Source organism: Pimephales promelas, chromosome 22 (genome assembly GCF_988280905.1).
Source record: "Pimephales promelas chromosome 22, fPimPro1.hap1.1, whole genome shotgun sequence".
In the NCBI taxonomy this organism is placed as follows: domain Eukaryota; kingdom Metazoa; phylum Chordata; class Actinopteri; order Cypriniformes; family Leuciscidae; genus Pimephales; species Pimephales promelas.
In genome coordinates, this window is record NC_142790.1 from 165,244 (window position 1) to 189,402 (window position 24,159).

The following is a 24,159-nucleotide window of genomic DNA, read 5'->3' on the forward strand; positions in this document are numbered from 1 at the left end:
AGCAGGCGTGTGCAGATAGCTTTGTTGCCACGCTCTTCATTGTAAGCCTCCAGAACCTTCCCCACTCCTGCTGTCTTCTGCTGTCGGAAGTACTATGATGTTCTGACTCCTGTTGTCTACGGCATCTGGCAGCTTCTCCTGGATAGGAATTCGGTCAGCTCACTGAAATGCGAGAACAGGCCCATGACGCGCTTTACGTCAATAACAGGACAAATACATACAGAGAGCCATAACTACTTGTATAGGTAGTTTATTTAAGTTCAAATAAACAACATATTAGCACAAAAACAAGTAAATCAACAGACCACAGAGCAGACCTTACTCTCGCTCGCTCGCACTCACTCTTTTTCTCTCGTGTTCACCCTCACCACTCTCTGCATAACGTTTAAACGAACAACAATAAATAAATGTTGTGTGCTGATCAAGAGTTTTGTGCAAGCAATTTAAGGTCGCGACTCTTGTCCCTTAACGTTAGCTGGCTTCATTCTGTGATTGAAATAAATATTATTAACATTAATTCAAGTTTTGCAGTATAGAGAAACGATATTGAACGCTCCGAGCGAGCTTGGAACTTTTTCTTGGCTTGAAACAGTAAATTATCAAACCAGTGGAAGCCTGCAGCGCGAAACTGTTGTAACTTATCAAACCTATCATGCAATAACTAAGTTATACCCAGCCTATGGTTAGCTATACCAGGCAACAGCGCGCCGCGCCCAGTCGGAAAGCAGACAGCCGCGCTACCGCGGGCGTTTTTCCACATTCGAATATTCCTTTTCAGTTTTTAAAACTTTTTGAATATATATTCGAATTTAGAATATTCGTAGACAGCCCTAAATGAGATTCGAGCTAGCTAGCCAATCCATCCAAACAGTGAAAGAACCATATTGACGTTACTTCAGGCAGATTAAAATAGCATCAATTTGTGAAGAACAAGGTTGCAAATGTTAGCAATTAACGTTACCAGTAACGTACCTGATTTCAATGGACTGATGGAAGACACGCATCATAAAATCACCTATTTCAATTTAGCTAAACCACAAGGGGACAGCTGACTTTATGTTATCTAAAGCAGACGAAACCGTCACCATCCACTCAGATAAGCAGAACTAATAACGTTTTATTTACGATATAAAAATACATGTGTAACGTTAAGGGTAACAGTAAATTACATAACGTGAACATAACTTACCTTCGTCCCAGAATTGCTTCTTTTCCGTCTTCTTGAATGACGGCTTTACTCCCAGAATGTTTGTTTCGAACTAACCGCCTAAAAATTCAAAATTCAGACCGCGATGATCCCATGATGCAACGCGGTGGCTGTAAAACCATTGTAAAACTCCGTGAATACAGAGAAATTACAATAATAATACAGGACTGCCCATTAATTTCCCATGGTGCATTGCCATTTACAGGTAAAACACAAATACAATACATTGTTGTAAAATTTCCTGTAAAAATTACATCAATTGCTAACAGTGTAGCCGTTTGAGCGCACTTGATGAAGGGAGCAACAAGACAATGTAATGGGCTATATGCACGCATAATCTGACTCATTCCCACAGGGAACACTGGATCTGACGGATCTGAGCTCTGAATGAGTCACAATAACAGACGAATGAACGGGTCCTCCAGCACCTGACGGGACTGTCCGAGGAAACACACAGTCTGAGCACTTTAATATAGTCAGCAAAACGCCCACACCACACCAAACGACTTCTGATGCTAGACAGCATTAAATGATGCACAATTAAACCAAGATTTCTTGGGCATTATAGATGACATGAGGCACTTTCTTTAGAAGAACAAATCATTTGACGCCATGAGGCACTGTGGATTTGTTCTTCTAAATGTGATTGCTTGTTGTTAACTGGGGGATTCAGGGATCTGGAGCAGAGGCTGTAATATGAGGATCTGTCGCCCTCGTGAGGACAAGCACTGCAATGCAGACACAATAAAATGCATCAAACATGACCTACGACCCTCTCTCTGTCCACCTTATTTTAACCGAAGAGCGAATTTTTTAAATTGAATGTGCAAAGCTTCAGTGTCCATCATTTACATTTAATTAACTGCACATAGCCAGTCATTATGCTGCAAACTGGTATTTATCATATTTACATTTATCTTAATTAAACAGGTTTCATTCGTTCGCAAAACTAGTTTAACGGAGAACTCGGACAAGAAAATGCAAAAGATTTGCAAGCGAATGCAAAGCATTACAATAATAATAATAATAATAATAAAAAAAATCAATCCAGTCAAATAAGGTGGAAAAAAACTAGATTATAAAAATACAACTTTAAGAGACGACAATGGGCTCTATGCACGGCGTTATTTCCGGTGAAGGATTAAGGATGCTCGATAACTTCCGCCGATCATAGTCCAATGCAATACCGAGAATTTATATTGAATTTTATACTCCATGGTTATACTAATGAAACGTTAGTCACAAAAACAGATAAAACAGACACCCCTCGTTGTGTTTATGCTTCTTTTTAAAATTATAATAAATAAACATAACTATATATAAAATTACATCTAAACGTATGTACGTTTCGTTTCAAAGACGGGAGGACAGTAAATATTGAAGACTCTGCCATAATCCCGTTTTCCTCCGCTTTAATCTCCACAACCGGAAATGGACGAGCATCCTTGCGTCAAATGCGGAACTTATGCGTGCATATAGCCCCATTACTTTAATCTTCTGGTTTGCAATGTTATTAGATCTAAACACCCGACAGGAAAATTTAATTAGGCAATCTCTTCTTGTTCACAAAACACTACAGACAAAAAACAGATGTGGATTCCCTTTTATTCTTAAAATTTTATGTACAAGTGCAACTGATTATTTTTTTTATTAATGTACATTCAATATAGAAAGTTTATGTACGCATATTACATTTAACATTTCACAATTGCACAAGTCGTTCACATACATTTGTAATCAAGAGTCAGTACAATTTGTTCTTTGTCCTGCTGATTCAGTTGGTCTTGATCATAGGTATAAATATTCGAGTGCTTTCTGGGGAAGGAGGGAAGAGAGGCGGGGAACAGGACAGTGCGCTCCTCACATCATGACCAGTTTCACAGGATCCTTCTCGACGGCAAGGCTGCATGTTATCAAACAGAGGATTGGGATTGGGATGAGGACAGACTTCGGCTGAGACACGGGCTGAACGCGAGACGCGGGAAGACGAAGACCACGCCGTATCAGATCCATTCATCGGCTCACTCAAAATGAAGAAAACAAACAAAGGCATAAAAATATCTCGATACAAAAGTAAACTATTCTGCTCTCCATGGAAAGAAAAGATTTACGAGACGCAACTGAATATAAAAAGAAAGAGGAAGAAGAGTTGATGTATTAAAATGAAGGAATCAGTAAAGAGCATGAGTGCTGTGAGAGAGGAGACGACCAGCCCTCCGTTCCCTCTCTCTGTCCATCAGCTGTCCTCCAGGATCAGGAGCTGCTCCAGACAGATGTCCGTCTCCGGCTCCAGGTCCGGCTTCGTCTGATCCTGTCAGTCTGATTCAGCCCAGGTCTCCGATGTCGTTGTCTACGGGCGGTGGGACGCTGGGGATGACCGGAGAGCCGGTGCCTGCTGTCAGATAGCCTGCCACTCCAGGACCTGAACATCAACACAGTCATTATCAACACCGTCGTCAACAACCAACACCGTCGTCATCGTCAACATCGTCAGTCACACAGTCACAGTCAACACCGTCGTCATCAACTCCGTCATCAACAACCAACACCGTCGTCATCAACACCGTCGTCATCGTCAACATCGGCAGTCACACAGTCAGTCAACACCGTCGTCATCAACAACCAACACCGTTGTCATCGTCAACATCATCAACACCGTCATCAACAACCAACACCGTCGTCATCAACACCGTCGTCATCGTCAACATCGTCAGTCACACAGTCAGTCAACACCGTCTTCATCAACAACCAACACCGTCGTCATCGTCAACATCATCAACACCGTCATCGTCAACACAGTCACAGTCAGTCAAAACCATCATCATCATCATCATCAACACCGTCGTCAACATGGTCAGTCAACACCGTCGTCATCGTCAGTCACACAGTCACAGTCAACACCGTCGTCATCAACAACCAACACTGTCGTCATCGTCAACATCATCAACACCGTCATCAACAACCAACACCGTCGTCATCGTCAACATCATCAACACCGTCATCGTCAACACAGTCACAGTCAGTCAACACCATCATCATCATCAACACCGTCGTCAACATGGTCAGTCAACACCGTCGTCATCGTCAACATCGTCAGTCACACAGTCACCGTCAACACCGTCGTCATCAACAACCAACACCGTCGTCATCGTCAGTCACACAGCCAACACCGTCGTCATCGTCAACATCATCAACACCGTCATCGTCAACACAGTCACAGTCAGTCAACACCATCAACACAGTCATCAACACCATCATCAACATGGTCAGTCAACACTGTCGTCATCGTCAACATCGTCAGTCACACAGTCACAGTCAACACCGTCGTCATCAACACCGTCGTCATCGTCAACATCATCAACACCGTCATCATCAACACAGTCACAGTCAGTCAACACCATCAACAGTCATCAACACCGTCGTCACATCATCAACACGTCGTCACACCGTCGTCAACATGGTCAGTAAACACTGTCGTCATCGTCAACATCATCAGTCACACAGTCACAGTCAACACCATCGTCATCAACACCGTCGTCAACAACCAACACCGTCGTCATCGTCAACATCGTCAGTCAACACCGTCATCATTGTCAACAGTCATCATCACTGTCTTCATCATCATCATCATCACCAACGTCAACTGTTACTCATAATTTGTATTCTGAATACGTAACACTGGTACATGTATTCCGTTACTCCCCAACACTGATATTAGTATAACCTTATCTGCAAGATATTTTAATAACACTGTTTTGGTGGTTATAGAGTCCTAATGACAGTGTTCAACTATAACCGTCGGTTTCACGGTTATATAATAACAGTCACACCCCTATGTCAGTCACAAAGTTGTCATCGTCAAAACCATCATCAACACTGTCGTCATCGTCAACATTGTCAGTCACAAAGTTGTCATCGTCAACACCATCATCAACATCGCTATCATCGTCAATAGTCAGTCACACCATTGCCATCATCAACTCTGACGTCAACACTGCTGTCAACAGTCATCGTTGTCAATGCCGTCTGTCGTCGTCAACACCGCCATAAACCCCGTCAACTTTATTTACACCGTCGTCAACACCGCCATCAACACAGCCATCGACACCGTCGTCGTTGTCAACACCATTTGTCACCGTCATCACTGCCATCAACACCGTCATTAACATCGCCATCGTCAACACCGTCGCTTGAACCGAAACGCTCTGAAAACGCTGCGGAGCTGCTTGCGGAAATGAACACAGCCGTCATCGTCAACAGCGTCATCGTTGAGCTTCACTCTGAAACACGCAGCACTTATAATAATCACAGCCATTGAGATTTAAAACATCACGTTAAGCCATATCCAGACTTCAGTTTCATGGAGTCTGGAATTATTTTTTGAAACATAACAGACATGGATGAAATGTTTTGTACTGATCACTCGCTTGAATGGAAGAAAAACACCATCAGTGCTGCATGTGAAGATGCAGATGGAAACACAGATAAAGCCATCAGAAAGAGAGTGTACCTGCTTTAAAGTGAAAGAGAAGGAGGGTGGGAGACTAAAGGCCAGTGCGCAGGGGACTACTGGCGGCCAGGAGAGAAGGAGTAGACACACCTGAAGAGTCCCAGAGATAATACAGCAGAGAGAGAGAGAGAGGGAGAAAGAGGGGAGGGAGGGAGAGAGAGAGAGAGAGAGAGAGGGAGGGAGAGAGAGAGAGAGAGAGAGGGAGGGAGGGAGAGAGAGAGAGAGAGAGAGGGAGGGAGAGAGAGAGAGAGAAAGAGGGGAGGGAGGGAGAGAGAGAGAGAGAGAGAGGGAGGGAGAGAGAGAGAGAGAAAGAGGGAGAGAGAGAGAGAGAGAGAGAGAGAGAGAGAGAGAGAGAGGGGGGGAGGTATAGAGAGAGAGAGAGAGGGAGAGGTATGGGGGGGGGGTAGAGGGGAAGCAAGCAGATGTTAGAACCAGCAGGTGCAGAGGACTGACAGAGCAGTTCAGATCAGTACTGATACAAAGAGACACAGTCTACAATCTACACTCGTTACATGTCAAAATGAGAAAATACCACTCAAAAACAAGCAGAGAAACAGTGTGCAGTAATGCAATGAAGACAACTGAAGAGATTATCCTTCTAACACATATTTAACCATAAGCATAGACATTACACGTTAACACGGGACAGATGCTTGTTCACGTCTACATGTCTCGCCCACACACTTCCATTGTAAGTGCATTACTGTAAACACAGGCTACTCAGAGACAACTCACCCGTCAGATAACCTGCAGTCTGGGACTCGGAGATGAAGAGGTCGTGTTTCTGGTCTTTGAAGGCACTCCACACAGTGGAACGAGACAGGATTTCATTGACCTGTAGCAGAAGCACAGCATGAGTTGTGTTCTGACAGTGGGGCTCAGTGTAAAGACCTGCTGAAGGAGGATGATGACGATTATACCTGCTCTCCGAACTGCAGGCTGCGGGTCATGGACTTCAGCGCTTTGACGATCTGAGCTTTGGTTGCAGAAGGGTTTTCAAGAGTCTCCAACCCGATGCCCTCCAACAGCTTGAGAAGATACGGCACCAGGTCCACTCTAAGAGCCTGAACACACACGCACATTAATAACTCTAAATATGCGCTGTACTGTTAAATGAAAGATAAAATATGAGAGAGCAATAGAATGAATAGGGTTGGGAATCGAAAATAGTTTGCAATTCTGGAATCGAATACTTCAGGTCAGCAATTGGTTACTTGTTATAAAAATTGTGTACGATGTTAAAAGACCCCAAACACCACTGAAGATGTGTCCCAGCACATCCTAGGATTTATCTTAGACGTATTGATACTGGTTCAGCCAGTAATACCCAGGAATAGACTGGGTGACAACCGAGAACAGATTGGTGCCAACTGGAGACAGTTGGCAGCCCGGAAAGACGGCCACCGGGGCTGGAAGGGGTAGTAGCCCAACCTGCATCTTCCGAGAGGAGATGCTACACACAATGCTACAGATTTACCTACAGTCATACCCCCAGGGGAGCCCGAGGGGGGGAGGATGAGCACCCCAATAGGACTGACCTAATGATGACGATCTAACCTTAACGCACAGAAGTTACTTCTGGTGGGACGCAGGAGGAGCCTGGCCTGGAGACACCCCACAGTGCCCAGAACCTCCAAGCGGAAAACTCTTCGGATCAAGTCTGATCAAGTGGCCTGCACAAATTATAAAGCAACTTTGATGAGGATAATGTGAGAATCTTTACCACCACAGCAAAAGGAGAAGCAGATAAACATCTTCAGACAGTGGCTACCATCATTGTCAGTTTCGCTACAGAGAGGTTTGGCTTTGAAGGGTGCAAGACCAACAGACCAAACTACACAATAAACCGAAGGGCAGAAAAGATCCGCCAGCTGCGGCAAGAGCTTCGAGCTTTGGCAAGACAGTTCAAAGCAGCAAAAGAGGAGGAGAAAGCACCACTCGCAGTGCTCCGCCACAGCATTAGGGATGAGCTCGTGACCCCGCGTAGAGCAGAGAGGCACAGGAGGTGGAGAGAGAGAGCAAGGAAAAGATCTGTGTTTATAGCCAATATAGCCAATCCCTTTGGGTTCACAAAACAGCTTTTGGGGAAGAAGCGAAGTGGACGTCTGACTTGTTCCAAGAAGGAAGTAGACTGGTACTTGCACAACATCCTGAGTGACCCTGACAGGGAGCAAGAACTAGGGCTCCTCTGAGCCTTGTTGGAGGTACTATCTCCCATGGTGGACTTCAACATCAGAGAGCCCACAGTGAGGAGAGTACGGCACGTTTGAGCAGCCAGAGGCTTATACACCTCCTACAAGGTGTACAAGCGTTGCCCTGAGCTCCTCAAGATCCTATGGAAGATCTTGGGAGTAGTGTGGCGTAGGGGCACAGTAGCAGATGAGTGGAGGCACACATCTGGATCCCGAAGGAGGAAGACTCAACCAAACTGGAGCAGTTCAGATCCATCTCGCTTCTCAGCTTGGAGGGGAATATCTTCTTCAGTGTTCTAGCCCGACGGATGACAGACTGACGTCCTCAAGAATGGTTACATTATCGACTCCTCTGTGCAACAACGTTCTCCTTAGAACACACTTGGGTTGTCACGCAGCTGATCAGAGAAGCTCGCGAAGGAAAGGGAGAAATAGTAGTGGTTTGGCTTTGACCTTGCCAACACGTACGGCTCCATTCCCCACAAGCTTGTTGAGACAACCCTGGATCGCCACCACGCACCTAGTAAGGTAAAGGACCTCATCCTGAACTACTACAGGAACTTCAGGCTTAGAGTCACTATGGAGAACTTAAAGGGCACCAATTATGCCCCTTTTTACAAGATGTAATATTGGTCTCTGGTGTCCTTAGAATGTATTTGTGAAGTTTCAGCTCAAAATACCCCACAGTTAATTTATTATAACCATTTGAAAATGTCATTTTGGGGCCTGCTTAAAAATGAGCTGTTTCGGGGGTATACGACCTTAAATGCAAATGAGCTGCATATCCCCGCCCTGCCTTTGGATGAGGGCATAACTTGATTCCTATGGCAGTCGGTACTGAGAGAGTGAGAGAAACTGCTGTTTTGAATGTCATTCAGCGTACGTTTGAATCGGAATATATAAATAGTACGAAGAGACTCCGGCAGAATAAACATAAATGAGAATGGACCAGTACGTCTCGGTATGGTTATTTGATACATTTATGTACTTATAGCGTTGTAATCACGTCCCCTTTGAAATGATGGGCATGTGCAACACACACACACACAGATACACACAAACACTAATGCTGGTGCAATTTTTTTGAAATTACATACACATACTGTGAAGTTTGCTACTACAAGCGAAATTAAATTTATGCGAGGGACCTGTGGCGTCATGTTTACTTGTCATACAGGTGCTTCTGTGGCAAATGTGAGGAGATGGCTAACTTACAGAACAACAACATATATGCAGTTTTTAATACAATATCTTTAAATATATATAAACGTATGGTTACACACTATACAAACAAGGTTTAAATTATATAGCCTACACAGACATCCTACGACGACAACAACTTTAGACGCAATTGTTGTTGAATTGGCTGACATTGACTGAAAAGACTATTTGCTCAAAAATCATAAAATACACTTATTGTTACTAGAGGTGACGGTGGATCGCAAACAGTAGACGACGATCCACAGTTGAGGATTAACTTTTAAGCCACAACAACAGGATTAACCCACGACAGAACATTTATGTTTCCAAGAGACATTACCGGCTGTTGTTGAAACAATGGAGGATGGTGTACAGATCACCGAGGGCGGGGTCTATGCCGCAGCCACACTGTCAATCAAACCCCTTTCTCACTTTCTACGTCACAAAGAGCTGAATCTTAGAACAGCTCGTTCTGAGACAGTGCACATGATTTATTGAGATTGTAAAAAAAAACACTGGGTGGATTTTTATCATTCTAGGGTGGTTTTGCTCACACACTGCCAACACACATTTATGTTCAAACACCATGTAAAAGTGAATTTTCCATAATAGGTGCCCTTTAACATCAGAATGGCACCTGCTTAAAGGGGATTATAACTGGGTGCACAATCTCAGTTATTCTCTTTGCCCTTGCCATGAATTTTTGTAGTGTCTGACTGTAGCAGCAGGGAGTTCCAGTTTAACAGCCTCAATGAGGAGTTTAAGGTCTCTCGCATCAGAGAGGCACTACTCTATCGAGACTCTAAGGCCTGAGGGAAGCATCAGCAGGCATCACGGTGTGGACAGGTAGGAGGAAGCGGAGAGCACAGGAAGGCCTAGAGATACTACAGTCCCGGCCGAGACACAGGCTTTGTTTGGCAGCAGGGAGCATGGATGTGGTGGGAGGGTACGTCTCTTGGACCAAGATCTGGGAGGCAGATCCACAGCAGATCAAGTTCTTGGTCCGAGCAGTCTATGATGTCAATCCTAGCCCAGCAAATCTCCACATCTGCGGTAGGAATGACTCACCAGCATGTCCTCTGTGCCGTGGGAGCGGTTCCCTAGAGCACATCTTAAGTAGCTGCCCAGCAGCCGAGGAATCGATAGGAGGAATCGATAAGCAGAATCGAAATTGGAATTGTTAAATTTCAAACGATACCAAACCCTTAAAATGAACAGATAAAGCAACAGAAACTTGTTCAATACATTTCAACAACAGGGTAAATTAAGCATGAAAATAACTTGCTAAACAAATCAACAAATATGATTTTTATTCTTTTGGTTTCTCTACCTAATATATTTAAAAAAATTACAAATGCAGTAAAAATACAGATATCGTATCGGCCTCGATCTGGAAAAAGTGGTATCTGTGCCTCCCTAATTATTATTACTATTAATATTATATATGCATAGATATAGTAGTGTGTTTTCAGATGCTGAGCAGTCCTGTAGCTGTGATGAAGAGTGTGAGGCTGTTCTCGTCACCTGAGCCACAAGCTCATTGTGTGTGTGTGTGTGTGTGTGTGAGAGAGAGAGTCACCTGAGACACAAGCTCGTTCTGTTCTCGCTGGAACATGCGGTTCAGAGCCTCACAGGCCAGTCCTGCCATATCAGCCCTGAGCTTCATCCCCGTCATCAGCGGCCCGATGGCCTCCAGAGCCGCCATGGAGCGCACACACAACTGCAGCAACACACACTTATTATACACACACACAACTGCAGCAACACACACACACTTATTATACACACACACAACTGCAGCAACACACACTTATTATACACACACACAACTGCAGCAACACACACACACTTATTATACACACACACACACAACTGCAGCAACACACACTTATTATACACACACACAACTGCAGCAACACACACACACTTATTATACACACACACACACAACTGCAGCAACACACACACACGTATTATACACACACACACACAGCTGTAGCAACACACACATCACTTATTATACACACACACACACACAGCTGTAGCAACACACACACACTTATTATACACACACACACAGCTGTAGCAACACACACACACTTATTATACACACACACACACACAACTGCAGCAACACACACACACGTATTATACACACACACACACAGCTGTAGCAACACACACATCACTTATTATACACACACACACACACAGCTGTAGCAACACACACACACTTATTATACACACACACACACAGCTGTAGCAACACACACATCACTTATTATACACACACACACACAGCTGTAGCAACACACACACACTTATTATACACACACACACACACAACTGCAGCAACACACACACACGTATTATACACACACACACACACAGCTGTAGCAACACACACACACTTATTATACACACACACACACAGCTGTAGCAACACACACACACTTATTATACACACACACACACAACTGCAGCAACACACACACACTTATTATACACACACACACACAGCTGTAGCAACACACACATCACTTATTATACACACACACACACAGCTGTAGCAACACACACACACTTATTATACACACACACACACACAACTGCAGCAACACACACACACGTATTATACACACACACACACACAGCTGTAGCAACACACACACACTTATTATACACACACACACACAGCTGTAGCAACACACACACACTTATTATACACACACACACACAACTGCAGCAACACACACACACTTATTATACACACACACACACAGCTGTAGCAACACACACATCACTTACTCAGCACTTAGTACTTATTTAAAATTACTTGATATAGAAATAGTATATTAGTATACTAGGCCTAAAAAAAAAAAAAGTTTGGTTCCGGTTGGTTGTCAGTTGAGGTCATGGGTCGGTAGGGAATTTTTTTTTTTTTTTTTTTTTTTTTTTTTTCAGTGGCAGCAAGGGATGGGTAGGAAATTATTCAGGGCTCGACATTAAAGGGATAGTCAAACCTAAAAATATCAAAATTGAAACTACTGTGGAAACAAAGACACCTACATCTTGGATGCCCTTGAGTTAAGCTAAAACATATCAAAAATTAATTTCAAAGTGAACTATCCCCTTAAGCCTTTTCACGTGCTTGTCCTCCGGACAAGTAAGTAAATCTGTCAATCACTTGTCCGAGTAAAAAAGTTGCTTGTCCGGATTTTTAAAATGTATTTATTTTTTATTCTGAAGCAATATTCTCATCAGTGTTCAATCAGCTTTGATATTTAAAAAGGCAAATTGTAATATCTGCACCTTTAAGGGCATCCCCTCCACCAATATTATTAAATGCCCTATAGTGTCTTATTATTCTAAATAATTGAATTTATTGATCAAATTTAGGAATTTAAAATGAAAGATGAAGCATACTGTTACCCTAGGTAGGGCTGATGAAATTAAATCATTTACACTGAAAAATTACAATTTCATAAAATAATGTTATGAAATTGATTTAAATGTGCAAATAAGAAATATTGGAAATAATTATACTAGGCTACTTATAAACATAACACTAAACTGCCAATAGGTGGCGGCAGGCGGCCGTATAAATGAGTGAGTTATTGATTCATTAATTCAAACGATTCGTTCAAACGGTTGATTCATTCAAGAATGAGACAGATGTTGATGTTTATGAATGGGTCATTGAATCCTTGACTCAACCGATTCGTTCAAAATGCTGAATCATTCAGTAAAAACAGGATGAGTTCCTGTGAGATGCGTCGTGGTTCTGCTGTGACTTTTCTTTGGAACTATTTTCGCTGCTGAAATGGAACAAAAACACCCAATATTGCTTAAACAGTAAGTGACTTAATCTTAACTGTTTATTGAACTGTTGTAGGAAATCAATGTCACTTTTTCAATCGTGATGGTATTCAGGAAACATAATTGAGGCTGCTTAGTGCTTAACATATGTTAAAATATAAAAACTCCACATTTAGATTTTTTATAGGCAGAGTATGTTGTTAACTGTGTGTGTGTGCTCCGCTCATGTGTGTAGATTTCTCTGCGCGAGCGTCAACAGCGCAACCTTACCATCAGTAATACAGTAGGCCTGCTACATTTATTATCCACAATCGATCGCAACTTGCAATAAATGTAATAAAATCAGAATCATTCTCTCGGTTTAGTGATTCCCTAGTTATTTTTTTGTTTGTTATTGATGTTCTAATCAGGCTACTTGTCCGTTGGGGCGAGTAAAATCCTTCAAAAATCCATTTGTCCCGGAAAAGCGGACAAGTTAGACGGGCTCTAGAGATACGAACCGCGGCAGGTTAGAGTGTTTTGGATTGCATAAAATAATGAAAGAAACGAACAAATACATGGCGAAAGAAGTGCTAGACAGCAGAAGATGGGATTGGGATCATGATTGGATCATGATAGGATGATTTTTTTAATAAAACTAGGCGGATGGAGGTATTAGTATGTGGTGTGTGCATGCCTATGAATGCATGTATTTGTATGTGTGCGAATATGAATAAAATATCCTAAATTACAAAAAAAGACTTGTATAATATGTATTATAGTTCAGTTTGACGAACGATATCTGCCTCGTTTGTTAATAGATTGCTGGAGGACAAGATGCATCTTACATCGCGTGCTATAAAAAGACGGAGCTGTACAAAAACGTAAATTAATAGTTCGCCTCAGAGTTTTTTATTTGTGTTTTTATTTTTATTTTTAATTTTTATTATTTCTTCCCCAAGCTCATAAAATAATTTTGGGTCGCACATAAATTGACAGGGTCGGTCGGAAACCGGAAACAAACAATTTTTTTTTTTACGCCCTATGTAGTATATTATTAGAACTATTTATAATATACTTGTTTCCGACTTATTTCCGTCATAGAATAAGAAACTTGTTTCTGTCACAGAATAAGAAAAATTCCCTGTCATAAACTTGCAATTGCAAGAATTTAGAATTGTCATATAAAAAGTCTCAATAACCTTTATTTATGTATTGCGTGGCAGAAACAAGCTTCCGTTTCTGACAATAACAGTAAGTGTGTGTTTGTGTGTGTGAGAGAGATACTGTGAGCGTGTGTATGAGAGTGTGAGCATGTGTGTGTGTGAGCTTGTGTGCATGTGAGAGAGTGTGAGTGTGTGTGTGCAGCACCTCATTGTCTGATAGCACGTGTATGAGTCTGATGGCACTCTTGGGCACAGCGTTGTTCTTGTGGGCGAGCGCCGTCAGCACCCGCGGGAGATGCCCGAGAGGAGGCACCTGATCCGCTAACTGAGTGTGTGTGCCGAAGAGACACACTGCTGCGGTGGTGACCGTCTCCAGTGCCTCGCCCTGAGGAGGACACACACCCGTCAAGACAACACACCCATACACACACCGTCAGGGGGACAAACCCGTCAGGAGAACACACCCATGCACACACCCATCAGGAGAACACACCCATACACACACCCGTCAAGACAACACATCCATACACACACCCATCTCTGTAGTCACACTCACACTGGGGTTGTTCTTCTCCAGCAGGGCCGTCAGAGTGTCCATCAACGACACCAGGAACTCTCTGGGCTTCCGCAGAACCCATCCAGGCTGAGCAATGAAGATGCGCAGAAACACTCCTCCGACCTCCAGCTCTCCCTGTCCCGCTCCGTACGCCACAGAGAACTCCTCCGGCAGCTGAGACGCACACAAAATAAATTATCAGAAAAAATGATAATCCAAGACTGTAAAACTAAATTCTGACACCAAAAAACTCCTCACCTTCCAGTTGACATCAGGATTGTCTTTCTGCTGCTTAAAATGCCTGAGAAAAGGAGGAAGAGTAAATGAGCAGGAGTGATCAGGGAATGAGGATAGTGTGATGTAGGATAACTCACTCCAGCAGGAGGAGTGATCAGGGAATGAGGATAGTGTGATGTAGGATAACTCACTCCAGCAGGAGTGATCAGGGAATGAGGATAGTGTGATGTAGGATAACTCACTCCAGCAGGAGTGATCAGGGAATGAGGATAGTGTGATGTAGGATAACTCACTCCAGCAGGAGGAGCGATCAGGGAATGAGGATAGAGTGATGTAGGATAACTCACTCCAGCAGGAGTGATCAGGGAATGAGGATAGTGTGATGTAGGATAACTCACTCCAGCAGGAGTGATCAGGGAATGAGGATAGTGTGATGTAGGATAACTCACTCCAGCAGGAGCGATCAGGGAATGAGGATAGTGTGATGTAGGATAACTCACTCCAGCAGGAGTGATCAGGGAATGAGGATAGTGTGATGTAGGATAACTCACTCCAGCAGGAGCGATCAGGGAATGAGGATAGAGTGATGTAGGATAACTCACTCCAGCAGGAGTGATCAGGGAATGAGGATAGTGTGATGTAGGATAACTCACTCCAGCAGGAGTGATCAGGGAATGAGGATAGTGTGATGTAGGATAACTCACTCCAGCAGGAGCGATCAGGGAATGAGGATAGTGTGATGTAGGATAACTCACTCCAGCAGGAGTGATCAGGGAATGAGGATAGTGTGATGTAGGATAACTCACTCCAGCAGGAGCGATCAGGGAATGAGGATAGTGTGATGTAGGATAACTCACTCCAGCAGGAGTGATCAGGGAATGAGGATAGTGTGATGTAGGATAACTCACTCCAGCAGGAGGAGCGATCAGGGAATGAGGATAGTGTGATGTAGGATAACTCACTCCAGCAGGAGTGATCAGGGAATGAGGATAGTGTGATGTAGGATAACTCACTCCAGCAGGAGCGATCAGGGAATGAGGATAGAGTGATGTAGGATAACTCACTCTAGCAGGAGCGATCAGGGAATGAGGATAGTGTGATGTAGGATAACTCACTCCAGCAGGAGTGATCAGGGAATGAGGATAGAGTGATGTAGGATAACTCACTCCAGCAGGAGTGATCAGGGAATGAGGATAGAGTGATGTAGGATAACTCACTCCAGCAGGAGTGATCAGGGAATGAGGATAGTGTGATGTAGGATAACTCACTCCAGCAGGAGTGATCAGGGAATGAGGATAGTGTGATGTAGGATAACTCACTCCAGCAGGAGTGATCAGGGAATGAGGATAGTGTGATGTAGGATAACTCACTCCAGCAGGAGTGATCAGGGAATGAGGATAGTGTGATGTAGGATAACTCACTCCAGCAGGAGTGATCAGGGAATGAGGATAGAGTGATGTAGGATAACTCACTCCAGCAGGAGTGATCAGGGAATGAGGATAGTGTGATGTAGGATAACTCACTCCAGCAGGAGTGATCAGGGAATGAGGATAGTGTGATGTAGGATAACTCACTCCAGCAGGAGCGATCAGGGAATGAGGATAGTGTGATGTAGGATAACTCACTCCAGCAGGAGTGATCAGGGAATGAGGATAGTGTGATGTAGGATAACTCACTCCAGCAGGAGTGATCAGGGAATGAGGATAGTGTGATGTAGGATAACTCACTCCAGCAGGAGCGATCAGGGAATGAGGATAGTGTGATGTAGGATAACTCACTCCAGCAGGAGTGATCAGGGAATGAGGATAGAGTGATGTAGGATAACTCACTCCAGCAGGAGTGATCAGGGAATGAGGATAGTGTGATGTAGGATAACTCACTCCAAGAGGAGTGATCAGGGAATGAGGATAGAGTGATGTAGGATAACTCACTCCAGCAGGAGTGATCAGGGAATGAGGATAGTGTGATGTAGGATAACTCACTCCAAGAGGAGTGCTCAGGGAATGAGGATAGTGTGATGTAGGATAACTCACTCCAGCAGGAGTGATCAGGGAATGAGGATAGTGTGATGTAGGATAACTCACTCCAGCAGGAGTGATCAGGGAATGAGGATAGTGTGATGTAGGATAACTCACTCCAGCAGGAGTGATCAGGGAATGAGGATAGAGTGATGTAGGATAACTCACTCCAGCAGGAGTGATCAGGGAATGAGGATAGTGTGATGTAGGATAACTCACTCCAGCAGGAGTGATCAGGGAATGAGGATAGAGTGATGTAGGATAACTCACTCCAGCAGGAGTGATCAGGGAATGAGGATAGTGTGATGTAGGATAACTCACTCCAGCAGGAGTGATCAGGGAATGAGGATAGAGTGATGTAGGATAACTCACTCCAGCAGGAGTGATCAGGGAATGAGGATAGTGTGATGTAGGATAACTCACTCCAGCAGGAGTGATCAGGGAATGAGGATAGTGTGATGTAGGATAACTCACTCCAGCAGGAGTGATCAGGGAATGAGGATAGTGTGATGTAGGATAACTCACTCCAGCAGGAGTGATCAGGGAATGAGGATAGAGTGATGTAGGATAACTCACTCCAGCAGGAGTGATCAGGGAATGAGGATAGTGTGATGTAGGATAACTCACTCCAGCAGGAGTGATCAGGGAATGAGGATAGTGTGATGTAGGATAACTCACTCCAGCAGGAGTGATCAGGGAATGAGGATAGAGTGATGTAGGATAACTCACTCCAGCAGGAGTGATCAGGGAATGAGGATAGAGTGATGTAGGATAACTCACTCCAGCAGGAGTGATCAGGGAATGAGGATAGTGTGATGTAGGATAACTCACTCCAGCAGGAGTGATCAGGGAATGAGGATAGAGTGATGTAGGATAACTCACTCCAGCAGGAGTGATCAGGGAATGAGGATAGTGTGATGTAGGATAACTCACTCCAGCAGGAGTGATCAGGGAATGAGGATAGTGTGATGTAGGATAACTCACTCCAGCAGGAGTGATCAGGGAATGAGGATAGTGTGATGTAGGATAACTCACTCCAGCAGGAGTGCTCAGGGAATGAGGATAGTGTGATGTAGGATAACTCACTCCAGCAGGAGTGATCAGGGAATGAGGATAGTGTGATGTAGGATAACTCACTCCAGCAGGAGTGATCAGGGAATGAGGATAGAGTGATGTAGGATAACTCACTCCAGCAGGAGTGATCAGGGAATGAGGATAGTGTGATGTAGGATAACTCACTCCAGCAGGAGTGATCAGGGAATGAGGATAGTGTGATGTAGGATAACTCACTCCAGCAGGAGCGATCAGGGAATGAGGATAGTGTGATGTAGGATAACTCACTCCAGCAGGAGTGATCAGGGAATGAGGATAGTGTGATGTAGGATAACTCACTCCAGCAGGAGTGATCAGGGAATGAGGATAGTGTGATGTAGGATAACTCACTCCAGCAGGAGTGATCAGGGAATGAGGATAGTGTGATGTAGGATAACTCACTCCAGCAGGAGCGATCAGGGAATGAGGATAGTGTGATGTAGGATAACTCACTCCAGCATCATCTCTCGGACGGTGGTGGAGACTGTCTCTCTCGAGCTGTCGTTCCAGATGAGCTCCGGGTTCTCGTGCGTTCCCTCGAATATGTGCACAGCTGCCTCGGGATTGTCCCGCATGGCGTCCATGAACACGGCCGGCAAGAAGCGCACCAGGGTCAGACGCACCTGTGGGAAACCCTCGACACTCAGTGCAGGCAGGGAGTTATGGGTAATAAACACATCTATGATCAGGAACACAGGAGAAGGAAGGAGTGCAGATCCTACACTAAAGTTTCCACACACACACACAGTCTCACCTTGGGTCCCACCAGCTTGTCTGAGGTCATTTTGGAGAAGAGCTCTGCAGTCTGTGTGCGTACCTGAGGGTGGGTGGAGTTACAGAACAGATCTAACAGGTAGATCAGCGCACCTGAGAGGAGAGAGGTCAGAGGTCACACACAGCTGCAGTGACTAAACCATCTAAGGGATTCACAGAGGAAATCTGCTATTGGGGTCTTACTACAGGAAATAATGTCACGCTGACCTTTGTTCATGGCCTCTGTGATGATCTTAGTGTTGGAGGTCAGAGCGTAGAGCGTCTCCAGGACCAGCTGTCGGCCTGAAGAGAGAAGAAACATCAGTCACTCGGACAGGAGCACAGTCATGGCTTTCAGGAAGAAATACATTTTAATATTTCATATTTGAAATACAATTGAAATACACAAAATATTTACCATAGTTATAGAGATATATTTTATTAAAAAATATTCCTTCATATTTTTCTCTGTTTTCTATGTCAAATCTATGTCGAGTCTGTCAGGTTTATGTCGAGACGGTCAAGTCTATGTCGTGTCTATGTCATCTCTGTCAAGTGTATGTTGAGTGTATGACGAGTCTGCGCATTTGTCTATGTTAAGACTGTCGAGTCTATGTCGAGTATATGATCTATGCCGAGTCTATGAAGAACTGTCGAGTCCATGTCGAGTCGTCTATGTCGAGACTATGTCGAGTATATCTTGAGTATATAATCTATGTCGAGTCATCTATGTCGAGTCGTCCATGTCGAGTCGTCCATGTCGAGTCGTCTATGTCAAGTATATGTCGAGTATATGATCTATGACGAGTCTATGACAAGACTGTCCAGTCTATGCCGAGTCGTCTATGTTAAGTCTATGTCGAGTCGTCTATGTAAAGTCTATGTCGAGTATATGTTGAGTATATAATCTATGTCGAGTCATCTATGTCGAGTCGTCCATGTCGAGTCGTCTATGTCGAGTATATGTCGAGTATATGATCTATGACGAGTCTATGACAAGACTGTCCAGTCTATGCCGAGTCGTCTATGTTAAGTCTATGTTGAGTATATAATCTATGTCGAGTCGTCCATGTCGAGTCGTCTATGTCGAGTATATGTTGAGTATATAATCTATGTCGAGTCGTCTATGTAAAGTCTATGTCGAGTATATCTTGAGTATATAATCTATGTCGAGTCATCTATGTCGAGTCGTCCATGTCGAGTCGTCCATGTCGAGTCGTCTATGTCAAGTATATGTCGAGTATATGATCTATGACGAGTCTATGACAAGACTGTCCAGTCTATGCCGAGTCGTCTATGTTAAGTCTATGTCGAGTCGTCTATGTAAAGTCTATGTCGAGTATATGTTGAGTATATAATCTATGTCGAGTCATCTATGTCGAGTCGTCCATGTCGAGTCGTCTATGTCGAGTATATGTCGAGTATATGATCTATGACGAGTCTATGACAAGACTGTCCAGTCTATGCCGAGTCGTCTATGTTAAGTCTATGTTGAGTATATAATCTATGTCGAGTCGTCCATGTCGAGTCGTCTATGTCGAGTATATGTTGAGTATATAATCTATGTCGAGTCATCTATGTCGAGTCGTCTATGTCGAGTCATCTATGTCGAGTCTATGTTGAGTATATGTTGAGTATATGTTGAGTATACAATCTATGTCGAGTCGTCTATGTCGAGTCTATGCCGAGTCTATGTTGAGTATATGTTGAGTATATAATCTATGTCGAGTCATCTATGTCGATTCGTCCATGTCGAGTCTATAATCTATGTCGAGTCATCTATGTCGATTCGTCCATGTCGAGTCTATGTCGAGTATATGTCGAGTATATGTTGAGTATATAATCTATGTCGAGTCATCTATGTCGAGTCTATGTCGAGTATATGTCGAGTATATGTCGAGTATATAATCTATGTCGAGTCATCTATGTCGAGTCGTCTATGTCGAGTCTATGTCGAGTATATGTTGAGTATATAATCTATGTCGAGTCATCTATGTCGATTCGTCCATGTCGAGTCTATGTCGAGTATATGTTGAGTATACGTTGAGTATATAATCTATGTCAAGTCATCTATGTCGATTCGTCCATGTCGAGTCTATGTCGAGTATATGTCGAGTATATAATCTATGTCGAGTCATCTATGTCGATTCGTCCATGTCGAGTCTATGTCGAGTATATGTCGAGTATTAGTTGAGTATATAATCTATGTCGAGTCGTCTATGTCGAGTATATGTTGAGTCTATGTCGAGTATATGTTGAGTATATAATCTATGTCGAGTCATCTATGTCGATTCGTCCATGTCGAGTCTATGTCGAGTATATGTCGAGTATATAATCTATGTCGAGTCATCTATGTCGATTCGTCCATGTCGAGTCTATGTCGAGTATATGTTGAGTATATAATCTATGTCGAGTCATCTATGTCGAGTCTATGTCGAGTATATGTCGAGTATATAATCTATGTCGAGTCATCTATGTCGAGTCGTCTATGTCGAGTCTATGTCGAGTATATGTTGAGTATATAATCTATGTCGAGTCATCTATGTCGATTCGTCCATGTCGAGTCTATGTCGAGTATATGTTGAGTATACGTTGAGTATATAATCTATGTCAAGTCATCTATGTCGATTCGTCCATGTCGAGTCTATGTCGAGTATATGTCGAGTATATAATCTATGTCGAGTCATCTATGTCGATTCGTCCATGTCGAGTCTATGTCGAGTATATGTCGAGTATTAGTTGAGTATATAATCTATGTCGAGTCATCTATGTCGAGTCGTCTATGTCGAGTCTATGTCGAGTATATGTTGAGTATATAATCTATGTCGAGTCATCTATGTCGATTCGTCCATGTCGAGTCTATGTCGAGTATATGTCGAGTATATAATCTATGTTGAGTCATCTATGTCGAGTCGTCTATGTCGAGTATATGTTGAGTCTATGTCGAGTATATGTTGAGTATATAATCTATGTCGAGTCATCTATGTCGATTCGTCCATGTCGAGTCTATGTCGAGTATATGTCGAGTATATAATCTATGTCGAGTCATCTATGTCGATTCGTCCATGTCGAGTCTATGTCGAGTATATGTCGAGTATATGTTGAGTATATAATCTATGTCGAGTCATCTATGTCGAGTCTATGTCGAGTATATGTTGAGTATACGTTGAGTATATAATCTATGTCGAGTCATCTATGTCGATTCGTCCATGTCGAGTCTATGTCGAGTATATGTTGAGTATATGATCTATGACGAGTCTATGACAAGACTGTCCAGTCTATGCCGAGTCGTCTATGTAGAGTCATCTATGTAGAGTCGTCTATGTCGATGTGGAGTCTTTGAATGTTTCAGAAGTCTTACTGGAGGGTAAGGAGTGCAGCAGCACCAGCAGATTGGGAAGAACCAGTGATTCTGCGATGTTGATGACACAGTCCTGGTTTGACGTGACAGTGTTCACCACCTACAGTTAAAGCACACGCAGATGAGAACAGAGACGGGCTAATCCCAGCGGTGTGAGACGTGTGTGTTGCAGGACATACACACCTCCAGAGCGAGCTGTTGGACCTTGCCGGCGCCGTGAACCCTCAGCAGAGAGAAGAGCAGCTTGAAGTGTCCGATGCACTCGGTCTCAGAGCCTGCAGAGACACACACACACACACACACACACAGGTTAAACACACTGATCCGACAGGAACCGTCACAGAGATCCTCCTCACTCCAGCACCTGTGTTGTTCCTGATGACGTTACGGAGCGCTTCGAGAGCCATCTCGGCCCAGCGCAGTCTCTGAGCGTGATGCTGCGACTCCACTTTACTGGCCTGGGTCATGGCCAGGAGTGTGTGCAGGTACTGCGCCTGAGAGCCCACGTAATCCAGCAGACTCGACGCCAGCGCCTTCGGATACTGACGAGAGAGAGAACAGCGCTCAATACAGATGTTTGGAAATTAATACTTCCACTCATCAAGGACGCATTAAATTGATCAGAAGTGAACATTTATAAAGTTACAAAAGACTGTGTGTAAAATAAATGCTGTTTGTGAGCAGAGAGACTCAGGAGCAGTAACGCTCTCTCACCTCCAGGGGAAACGTAGGCTGCTCGTTATAGACCCGGATGAAGATCTCTCCCACGATCAGCTCCTTCCCGTGTTCAGTGAACAAGAACTCTGATCCGAAGTTCTTATCACACTCGCCCTACACACACACACACACACACACACACACACACACACACACACAGAGGATAAACTGCGCTGAAGCAGCAGGGGAATGTGAGGAGTGTGTGTGTGTGTGTGTGTGTGTGTGTCTCACTCTCTTGATGTTGCTCTCCTGCTGCTCCTCCAGGAACTCCATCAGCTCGGCTCGCGTCCCGTTGTTCCAGATCAGATACGGGTTCTCCGAGTTGCTATTCAACAACTTCAGAACCTGATTGTGAGAAAACACACGAACCGCAAATGAACAAACAGGCGCATAAGATCTTATAAAACTCCAACCCTAAAGTGTGATGAGCCGTTTTTGTGTTTGGTTTCGGTGTAAATTTCATTAACACATTAAGAGACAATAACTTTATTAAAAACAGATTTAGTCAAACTTAATGTATTTCGTCGACTAAAACTAAAACAATACAGATGTCTAAAATATGACTAAAATTAAACCACAATGTGCCATGAAAATGACCCTGCTTGTCTAGAGTTGCCCACCTCGGCCGGGGAGTTGCCGCCCAGTTTGCGAGAGATGTACGGCGTGAGCATGGCGGCCAGGCTCTTGCGGATGGCAGGGTTCTCCGGCGGGTGGGCGGCTCCGTTGGGTTCTCCGACAGGCCCGTCCTCTGGTTCCCGGGCAGAGCTGTACCCCGCCAGACGGCCCAGGGCCAGCAGGCTCAGCTTGGCCAGTTGGTTGGCCACCTCCTGCTGGTTGCTCTCCTGGCTGGCCTGGACGCCGCTCTCCTCCAGCGTGAAGTCGTAGCAGAACAGGTTCGCTAGCAGGTGCCAGAGGACGCCGGCCTGGTACAGGTGCGTCTGCAGGAAGAAGTCCACGGCGAACGAGCTCACACACTGAACCGCCACCGACGCCAGACGGGGAAGACCCTGAGACGGAGAGAGCAGAAACCTTTATTATATATTATATTATTATTATAGATTATAACCAGTGCTGCTGTCGACACTAAACTGATTCCTGTATTTCTGACGTTCTTCAAGCGCTCGTTCTGCTTCTGACACGGACAGCAAATCGGTTTGCAACGTTCACATTCATAAGGGAACACGTCAACTTCTTACTTAAATTTCTCAGAAAGGGGGTCTAAAAGGCCCTGTTATTTTACAGTGTTCTTGTTACATATGTTTCATGTACTTACCAATTATGCATAATTACATGCAACTAACCCTCAACCAAACCCTAACCTTATAGTAAGTACATGCAGTTACTTAGTTAAT

The 24,159-nt window shown here is 44.0% G+C and overlaps 1 protein-coding gene across 4 annotated transcripts in view; it reads right to left on the reverse strand.

The window, feature by feature from the left end:
• Positions 1-2,796: 2,796 nt before the first annotated feature.
• dnajc13 (dnaJ homolog subfamily C member 13) overlaps positions 2,797-24,159 on the reverse strand; it is a 61,911-nt gene continuing 40,548 nt past the window's right edge. For 3 of the 4 annotated variants that reach the window (XM_039666388.2, XM_039666387.2, XM_039666386.2), the window contains 16 exons: positions 23,428-23,814; positions 23,039-23,152; positions 22,805-22,921; positions 22,455-22,632; positions 22,274-22,365; positions 22,091-22,190; positions 18,958-19,032; positions 18,731-18,843; positions 18,430-18,599; positions 14,888-14,930; positions 14,630-14,803; positions 14,279-14,458; positions 10,689-10,829; positions 6,638-6,781; positions 6,453-6,552; positions 2,797-3,629 (listed from right to left, as the gene is read on the reverse strand). In XM_039666388.2, coding sequence (XP_039522322.2) covers positions 3,532-3,629; positions 6,453-6,552; positions 6,638-6,781; positions 10,689-10,829; positions 14,279-14,458; positions 14,630-14,803; positions 14,888-14,930; positions 18,430-18,599; positions 18,731-18,843; positions 18,958-19,032; positions 22,091-22,190; positions 22,274-22,365; positions 22,455-22,632; positions 22,805-22,921; positions 23,039-23,152; positions 23,428-23,814 — 2,226 coding nt within the window. In that variant the 3' untranslated portion in view covers positions 2,797-3,531. Of the gene's footprint in view, positions 3,630-5,717; positions 5,808-6,452; positions 6,553-6,637; positions 6,782-10,688; positions 10,830-14,278; positions 14,459-14,629; positions 14,804-14,887; positions 14,931-18,429; positions 18,600-18,730; positions 18,844-18,957; positions 19,033-22,090; positions 22,191-22,273; positions 22,366-22,454; positions 22,633-22,804; positions 22,922-23,038; positions 23,153-23,427; positions 23,815-24,159 lie in introns of all 4 variants that reach the window. The other variant, XM_039666389.2, reaches the window with a different exon arrangement.